The following is a 9,447-nucleotide window of genomic DNA, read 5'->3' as shown; positions in this document are numbered from 1 at the left end:
AAAAGGATTCATATTGAAGCATACAGTACTGTGCTGGGTAATTCCTTCATGGAATTGCAGTGCTTGCAAAGATTGATCCAGCTTGGGGAATGAATATAAGAAGAAGCAGATGAAAAAGAAGAAGGAAGCAGATTCAAAAGAAGAAGCAGAACCACCGGAGCAGCGGCGTAGTCGAATCGGCGGCGACGGCAGCAGCGTGGTCTCCCGGCCCCTTCCCCCTCCCCTCCCCTCCCCCTTCGTATACCCTTTCCCCTCCCCATCCCGCGACGCGTTTTCTTTCCCCCTCCCCCCAACCGCAGCGGCGTGGTCTCCCAAGATCTCCCAGCGCCGTCCCCCTCCCCCCTTCCCCTCCCCCTTCGTATATCCTTTCCCCTCCCCCTCCCCCGACGCGTTTTCTTTCCCCCTCCCCTCAACGGCAGCGGCGTGGTCTCCCAAGGTCTCCCGGCGTCGTCCCCCTCTCCCCCCTCCACTTCCCCTTCCCCTTCTCCTTCCCCTTCGTATACCCTTTCCCCTCTCCCCCGGACGCGTTTTCTTTCCCCCTCCCCCAAGCGTTTTCTTTTACTTTTTTTAATTTTATAACTTTTTTATTAAAATAGGGATAGTTTAGGAATAATATAAAAAAATTTATTAAAAATGACGATTTTAATACGAAAAAAAAAACGTTAAGGACGATTCTAAATAAAAAATTAGATGAGGGACGGTTTCGATTTTGGCGCTAAATTTTTGGGACCAAAACTATACTTACCCCTAAATTTTATGTATAGTTTTAAAAAATTATTATTATTATTATTATTATTATTATTATTTATGTATTAATTAATAGTATTAAATTTAAAAGTAGTTAAATAATAGTAAAATAGCACAATTTATGTAATAAAAGAAGATATAATAAACTTAATAATTTATGATAATAAAGTATGATTTATGAATAAATAGTACATTTATTACGTATCCTGTAATAATTTATATAAGTTATAAAAAAAATATTTACGTGATGAATTTTAGTTTAAAACAATTTGATAAATATAGATTTTTTTATTTTATTTTAGTAAAAAATTTAAATTATTTAATATATTTCTTTTTTAATCATCAAAACTATACATATTTATCTATCTTATATTTTAAAAATATATTCTAATAGTGTAATACTAATTTTTTTTTTATTTTTTGTTATATTTAATATATTAAAAATATAAAAAAAATCAATATATTGAATGTAAGTTTGTGGTCCAGAAAATAAAGAATTGCTATATAACTTTTCAAGCCAATAACCATGTGTTTTAGTTGGTTATTTTAGAAAAATTAACAGTTCAGTTAGGGTTATTTGGTCATTACATAATTACTAAATGACAAAAGTAAAATTAGCAACCTTTTAATACCAATGAACATCATATTCCAATATTTGTCAGTGAACATGTGATAATTTTCCTATAGTAAGTTCTCTTATTAGTAATGTCTTAATCCATAGTGTTTCTTTAAGTATGACACATTTTACGACGTTAAATAATTGAAGCAAGTCTGCCAAATTCTCAATATCAGAATTAATTTGGTCTAACTACTTTACTAGTTTCTCTTCAACAATGTATCGTATCTCATTATTAGATTAAGTTACAACAAAATTGGTGGACTCTAGAGAACATTCTATATGTGTACAAACTTATTTTTCTTAAAACTCCATATCTCAACCTTTAAAATTGCATAGCTAGGTAAAATTTACATTAATTAAAGCTATAATCTACTTCCAATGCAGCAAGCTACCTTTGAAGTTTGAACACAAGAGGTCAATGTTCATTCTTTCACTCCCATATTTATGTGCGTCTTGTTTTACTCCCATAATTTTTTTAAATTGTTAGTAAACAAATCTGATGATCAAATTTATTAAGGGAATAGGAGAAAGATAAATTCTGTGAGTTTGATTTGAGTAAGATACATAAATTTGGAGATAAATTTGTGCATTAAAAATGTTTAAAAATTAAGATACACAAATCTAAAAATCATATTTGTACATTATAAAATTTTAAAAATTTAGGCATATAAATTTATATTTTTTATATGATTAAATACACCATATTTTAACAATACTGCAAAACACCATTACAGGACACATTCTTATATATGAAAGGAATTTCTTAATAACATTCCAGCCATGAAAATTTTAGAACCCAATAAATAATAATAATAATAATAATAATAATAATAATAAAAAATAAAATGGGACAACAATATTATAAGGCGGAAGAATGTCCCAACAAAAAATTGCTTTCCGTTCATTCCAATATCCATCCATACCTCTGTCTACTCATAAGAATATGTATTTGCTAAGATAAAATAAAATAAAAAATATTCCATCACCATGAGTGTCTGTGATGCTAATAAAAAAACCTTAATTTATTATAATTATAAATTATTTTAATAATATTAAATTTAAAATTTATTAATTAAAGATTCATCTGTCTCTGAAGATTTAAAAACTAACAGCTAATAAATAAAAATATTATGTATATACAAAATTAATTATTATATATTTTATTTATTTATATTTTAATGTGATAGAAGAAAGTAATATTGTTGAAAGATTAAGATAATTAATTAAAAGAGTGAAAACAAATTTGAAGTTAATTGAATGTTTGGAGTTTGAGATAGATGGGAACAAATAGGTCCAACCGTATAAGATTATATTGGACCCACAGCATTAACCCCTATTATTTTTTATTTTTATTTGTTAATTTGATAAAAGATTTTCTCTTTAGCTATTGCCTATTGGACCCTCTCTGCCTCAGGCTCTGTTCAAGGATGAACACACAGCCATCAATGGATGAATAAATCAAAGGTATGACCTTCAAAATACAGAATAAAGAACGAACCTCTTTCATTCTGGAAACTTCGATTTCTCATGGCTTCAAATTGATCACGATCTGTTCTTCACAACCATGCATATAGGTACGCAAACGCAAAACTCCAATTAATGCGTTTTTTACATGATTTCTTAGGTGCTCTTTTCGACTTTATGATTCGTTAGGGGGAATATGAGTTTTGTGTGGAATAATGATGATGGTGCTATGAATTTGAGGAATTCTTGAGTTGGTTATGGAATGATATGTTCTTTTTTCATGTAATTGGTGGAACCATTGGGGACTTGTCAAGAAGAAGAGAGGGCTAATTGAATTTTGAGCATTTAATTAATGGATGGTTCTGAAGGGTGAAGAATTGTATGAATTAGGATGAATTGAGCTTAGATGTTTGCTCCCATGGTGATTTTACTGGAACTTCTGAAAGTTGTTATTCTGCATGCTCCATTTTCATTGGGGTAGGCATGTTTCAGCTAACTGCATTTGGCCTCTTTTAATTTTATACTAGAAGCATTTTATGTTCATGCGAAATCCAGCTCCCATTCTGCGATTTGATTTCGTTTCAGTTGGTTTTGTGCACATTTTGTTTATTTTATCTGCTTTGGTATGAGATTCAGATATGCTTAAGTATTGTAATGTTTAGTTGCTGATCTAAGGTTTTGCATGGACACAAACTTTTGGTGACACTATTGGAAATATCTCAATAATGGAGTCTACTTTAATCACTTAATGTTGTTGGATGATTTGGCAAAGAAGAAAATATAAAAAGGAGCTATTTTAGTATTAGAAATTTTCCTTCTTTTTTTTTTTCTTTTGGTAATATGTGTTTGTTATGATGTTACCAAAGCAGGTCAAACGAATACAACTTCAGCGAAATGTCTCATCAACAGCATTTCACGATTCATTCATCTAGTTTCTTGCCATTCGGTAAAGCCTACCCCCCTTAAGAAGAACTTTGATAATATGGTTAGTGTGTTGAAGCGTTTGAAACCTGTGCTCGATGATGTTGTGGATCACAATCTCCCTTTGGAGGAAAATCTGTATAGAGAATGCGAGGAATTGGATATGTTGGTTAATGAAGCTAAAGAGCTCATTGAAAAATGGGGCCCAAAGATGAGCAAGATTCGCAGCGTAAGTAGTTACATATATTATGTTCAATTTGATATCATTATAACGTTATTGCATTTGTTAACTCTTTTCTCTGGAAGATGTTAACTCTTTTGTTGGGGTTGTTCTATTTTCAGGTTCTTCGAAGTGGTGAATTGCTGATCAAGTTACAGAGTGCTTCACTTGATATTTGTCGTGTGATTGTTAGATCCCTAAAGTCACCTTCAAATGCTTCAGTTTTGTCCAATCTTCAGGTATGCCAAAGTTGGAAGTTAATTGTTTCCCGATTACTATTGTTCTCACACCATTTCAGTTCCAACGGAAAAGGACGGTAAAAAAAATAACAAAAACTCGTTTCTTCTATTTGTTAAAATTTTTTTGGTATATTTGATCAATAAAACTGTGAGACTAATTCTTTCAAACTTTTCAGCAATATATGCAGGAACTTCAGCGTCTTAAGAAGGAGACAGCAGTGGTCTATATAGAAGACGCACTTAGAAATCAAAGGAATAATGTTCAAACTTCAAATGATCGTCTAAAAGGAATTATTGAGTTACTTCACCTTACATCAAACCAGGAGCTTTTAAAAGAAAGTATTGCTGCGGAAAAGGAAAGGTTGAACACTGAAGTCAATAAAATGAAAGAGGAATTGGATGAAATTAACCAAATTGTGAATCTTGTCTGCAACTTACGCGAGTATGTGTTGAAATTTGAGTGCCGTGAAGTCAAACACGGTGTCTCTATCCCACAATACTTTAGATGTCCTTTATCATTGGAACTTATGTCAGAACCTGTTATTGTGGCTTCTGGTCAAACATACGAGAGGCAATCCATTCAAATGTGGCTTGATCATGGCCTGACTGTTTGTCCCAAGACTCATCAGAGACTTTCCCATACAAATCTTATTCCGAATTATACCGTGAAAGCTATGATAGCAAACTGGTGTGAGGAACATGCTGTCAAACTTCCCAATAACTCTAAGCCTAAAAGTTCTTACCATGTTTCAACCCCGTCAGATCATTCATTTCCTCAAGATTTTGATCCTGTGTGTAGTTTTGGGTCTTCACATAGTAGCTATTCCACTTCAAAATCGTCCCCTCAAACTGGAAGTGCATTTGAGAAGCAAAATGGTGATGGTTCTTTCAGACTAAGTGGAGAATCAAATGGATGCAGGAGTGGAGACACAGAAAAGTTTGAGCACTCATCCCCTGAGGCTTCATGTAGTCACAGCAGAAGTGAATCAGTGTCAAGTTCTATTTCTAGCAGTGATTATGTATATCCAGTTTCAAAAGGGGTGTCAGCCATACCTAATAAGCATCAAAATGTGTTGTGCAGAGAAATCATAAATGAGCATCCTGCAAATAAAGAATCAGGGATTTCTACTCGGTTTTCAGGAAAGCAATCTCAAATCCCTGAATCCAAAATTGTAGGGATGGAGAACGGAAATAATCATAGAAAGAATAATAATATTATTAATAGCCACACGGAAGTTGATTCGGTTCCTGCTTCCAACTTACAGCATGATGAACTAACTACCATATCTCATGTCAACAAGCTGATTGAAGACCTTCAGAGTAAGAAGTCAAATGAGGTGCAAACTGCTGCTGCAGAAGAATTGAGGCTCCTTACCAAGAATAACATGGAAAACCGTGTCATTGTTGGGAAGTGTGGCGCAGTTACACCATTACTTTCACTGCTGTATTCGAATGTGAAGATAACACAAGAACATGCTGTGACAGCTCTTCTGAATTTGTCAATTTACGAGGACAACAAGTCTTTGATTATGGAAGCAGGAGCCATAGAACCACTGATCCACGTTTTGAAGACAGGAAATGATGGTGCCAAGGAGAATTCTGCAGCAGCACTATTCAGCCTCTCCGTAATAGAAAACAATAAGGAAAAAATTGGTCGTTCCAGTGCAGTTAAAGCTTTGGTGGATCTTCTAGCCTCAGGAACACTAAGGGGAAAGAAGGATGCTGCCACTGCTTTATATAACTTATCAATATTTCACGACAATAAAGCTCGGATAGTTCAAGCTGGAGCTGTGAAGTATCTGACTCAGTTATTGGACCCTGCTGACAGAATGGTTGACAAGGCTGTTGCTCTTTTAGCAAATCTCTCAACAATTGCAGAGGGTCGAATAGAAATAACAAGGCAAGGGGGAATTCCCTTGCTAGTTGAAATTTTGGAGTCAGGTTCTCAAAGGGGGAAGGAAAATGCTGCTTCTATTCTCTTCCAACTATGCCTTCATAGTTCGAAGTTTTGTACCCTCGTTCTGCAAGAAGGAGCTGTACCACCCCTAGTTGCATTGTCTCAGTCCGGCACGACAAGAGCAAAAGAAAAGGTTTGGTTCCATAATTTGCTATTGCCATCTATGTATTTAGGATTTAGGGTTTAGGGTTTAGTCTTTTTCACTGTTGGTTGAAACTAAGTGCTGATATCTTTTTAATCACACTTTCCCTTTGATCTAAATATCATTCCAGTAGAAACCATAATGCATGATATACTAAAGGAAATATTAATTTTCAAACAGAATTTTCAGTTATGCACAAAACTTAACGGATTAGTGAAGTCATGACATGTATATCATTTCTCAAGCCATTAACTTGCTCTAAACTGTGGAAGAAAAGCTAATGTGTTGTCCGAATGCATGCAGGCGCAACAGCTACTCAGTCATTTCCGTAATCAGCGTGAAGTGGCTGCCGGGAAGGGAAGATCATGATGACAGAAATTTTTTGTTATTGCATTGCCCTTTTGCTTTCTTACCTTAGTAGCTTGTGTGAAAATCATGTTCCTCCATCATCTTATGTCCCTGCCATTTAGCACTTCTAGAACTCCTTTCATTTCATTAGTTTTGTTATTATCATTATCATTTTTTTCCTGATGCATCATTTGTGTCACAAGATCAAGCTCTTTTTCTTTTTGTAAAGTTCAAAATGGCACTTCAATATTATGTAGGGTATTTATTTTCCATTTTTCAAACTTTTTTGTTCTTCTGTTGGCTTTAGTGATTTTGTTTCTTTGTAGTGAAGAGTACCATTTTTAGGAGGATATATTTATATAGGCATTTCTAAGCTCTAAAACAGTGTTTTGTTGTTGGGAGTCATTAACTTATGTGGTCCTAAGTCACTGTTGTACATATTTGTAGTTGTCCATATATATGTATGTATGTATAGATTCTCGTGGTCTATAATAAATTATGGTACCTTGTTCTGCAATTTGAGCACTCAACTTCATTACTTTTATTCAAACCTTGTATTAATTAATCTTTGCTTTTGCTTTGACTTGTATAGTTATATTATATCTACTTCATACGGATGCTAAGCTTTAGATCATTGACCTTGTGTTATGTTCAATGAAAATGTTTTTTTTAATAGATTTAGTAAAAATCTTTACTCTTTATTCCTATTCTACCTTTTATCAAAGAGATTAGTCAAATTACTCTTTTAATGTGCCATCTAGTCAAATGTTTGTATTTGTATTTGTATGACTTATCAGATAATGTGGATTGAATCAAACATATTTGCTAATGTAACAATATATGTTAGTTATCTACGTAATCTTTTTTCACACTGAAAATGCATATGAATTATAGCCATATTTTAGCAAGGATCAATTTGGAAAAAAAAAAAAACAAACAATAAAATGAAATTCCTATTCTAGTGGTAATAGCATTACTGATGTTTCATGGTTGATGTTTGTTGCAACTGGATGAGAGGGTATCATATTCTTCCACACGACTTGAGTTTGAGGGGGTATGGTCATACCAAAATTCATGAATGGGTAGATTATCGGTCATGTAAAAAAAATTAAAAAAAAAAACTATAATAAATTTTAGAAGTGAATATGGCATACTAAAATTTAATTTTAACCTAATAACCAATGAATAATGGAATACAAATAATCTTAACTTTTTGCTCAAAAGAAAAACATCATATCTCCTTTTGCGACTGATAGCTTTAGTTGACATGCATAAATAGACAACTTTTGATTACCAAAAACGAATCAAATCGAATCCATCATCTTTATATCTCTCTATCTATCACTCTTATTTTCTTCAGTTTTTTTTTTTCTTTTAGTATATCTTAACATGGAAGCTAATAAGATTTAATCTGCAGTTTCCTTTATATATCTTCTTCTACAATAACTTAAGTCCTTCCCTATTAATTCAAAACTAAGTATACACAATAATCGATTATATGAAAAATTAAATAGAAACGAATATTGTAAAACCAATTGATCAAGTGTTTCGGAGGTTGTTTGAGTTACTTGTCACCTTAGAGATCAGATCCATGCATGTTCATTGTTTTATATATAAACAAAAAATTGTTGCTAACTCTCTCTGTATATTAAATTAAGAGGAGTGTTATACATACAAGTCTTTTTGACTTACAAGTCTTACAAGTTGCTACACATACGGGCCTTTTAATGCGTTATTCAACCGTTTCCTGTTTTCAAAGCGCTACACTCAAAACGGTTCTTTTTCTTCTTCCTCTTCCTCTTCCTCTTCGTTTTTTTTTTCAATTTTCCTGTTTTCAAAGCGCTACACTCAGAACGGTTCTTCTTCTTCTTCCTCTTCCTCTTCCTCTTCCTCTTCCTCCTCCTCCTCTTCTTCTTCTTCTTCTTCGTTTTTTTTTTTCGATTTTCATGATTTCTGAAATTAAGCTTTGAAATCGTTTTGAAGAAGAAGAAGCAGCAGAAGATGAGGAGAAAGAAAAAGAGTTCTAAATTATGCAACGAATTTTGGGTGTATTTTCGTAATACTTTAGGTGTATTTCTATAATCCTTTTGAAGATAATGGAACTTTAGAAATACACCCAAACGATTACAAAAATACACCCAAATGATTACATACACCCAAAGGATTACAAAAATACACCCAAAAGATTACAAAACTACACCCAAAAGATTTAAAAAATACACCCAAAATTCGTTGAAGTACATCTTATGCATAATTCAGAACTCTTTCTCTTTTTCTTCCTCATCTTCTGCTGCTTCTTCTTCTTCAAAAATGATTTCACCATGAAAAATCGAAAAAAAAAAAACGAAAAAACAGAGAGAAAAGAACGTAAATGAAGAAGAAGAAGAGGAAGACGAGGAAGAAGAACGTGCAGAAACAAAAGAGAAGAAGAAGAAAAAGAGTAAGAGGAAGAAGAACGTACAGTAAGAAGAAGAAGAAGAAGGAGAAAGAAAAGGCAAAAAACGAAAGAAAAGAAGAAAGAGAAAACGAAGAGGAAGAAGAATGGTTCAAAGCGCATTTTGAGTTAGTTTTAATTGAACATGTAAGGTTTATAAGCTTTAATCGCTTGTATGCGAAGAATAACTCTTTAATTAATTTAATTGTCATTTTCACTGTTTTAATGTAATAAAAAATTGAATTACGTTACATGACCATGACCGATATGTTTGTATCCATTATCCAATTTTGATGTCTATATCAAGTGTGAACTTCGCATCTTAGTTTTCTTCTCTTTCCTTTAGTAAAGTCCTA

General features: G+C 33.2%; 1 protein-coding gene across 2 annotated transcripts; it reads left to right on the top strand.

Annotated features, from left to right (window-relative positions):
* The first annotated feature begins 2,744 nt into the window (after nucleotides 1–2,744).
* LOC130935572 (U-box domain-containing protein 3) lies at nucleotides 2,745–6,909 on the top strand. 2 transcript variants are annotated; one of them, XM_057865373.1, is made up of 5 exons: nucleotides 2,745–2,940; nucleotides 3,700–3,980; nucleotides 4,094–4,210; nucleotides 4,387–6,300; nucleotides 6,613–6,909. In XM_057865373.1, exons 1-5 carry the CDS (start codon nucleotides 2,931–2,933, stop codon nucleotides 6,676–6,678), a joined length of 2,388 nt encoding a protein of 795 aa, XP_057721356.1. In that variant the 5' UTR covers nucleotides 2,745–2,930; the 3' UTR covers nucleotides 6,679–6,909. The 2 variants fall into 2 exon arrangements, with proteins under 2 accessions (XP_057721356.1, XP_057721355.1); XM_057865372.1 differs by lacking the exon at nucleotides 2,745–2,940 and adding an exon at nucleotides 2,949–3,307.
* Nucleotides 6,910–9,447: the final 2,538 nt, after the last annotated feature.

Source organism: Arachis stenosperma, chromosome 6, assembly GCF_014773155.1.
Source record: "Arachis stenosperma cultivar V10309 chromosome 6, arast.V10309.gnm1.PFL2, whole genome shotgun sequence".
Taxonomy (NCBI): Eukaryota; Viridiplantae; Streptophyta; class Magnoliopsida; order Fabales; family Fabaceae; genus Arachis; species Arachis stenosperma.
The sequence above is the reverse complement of the archived record's forward strand: the minus strand, read 5'-3'. Positions and strand labels throughout refer to the sequence as shown.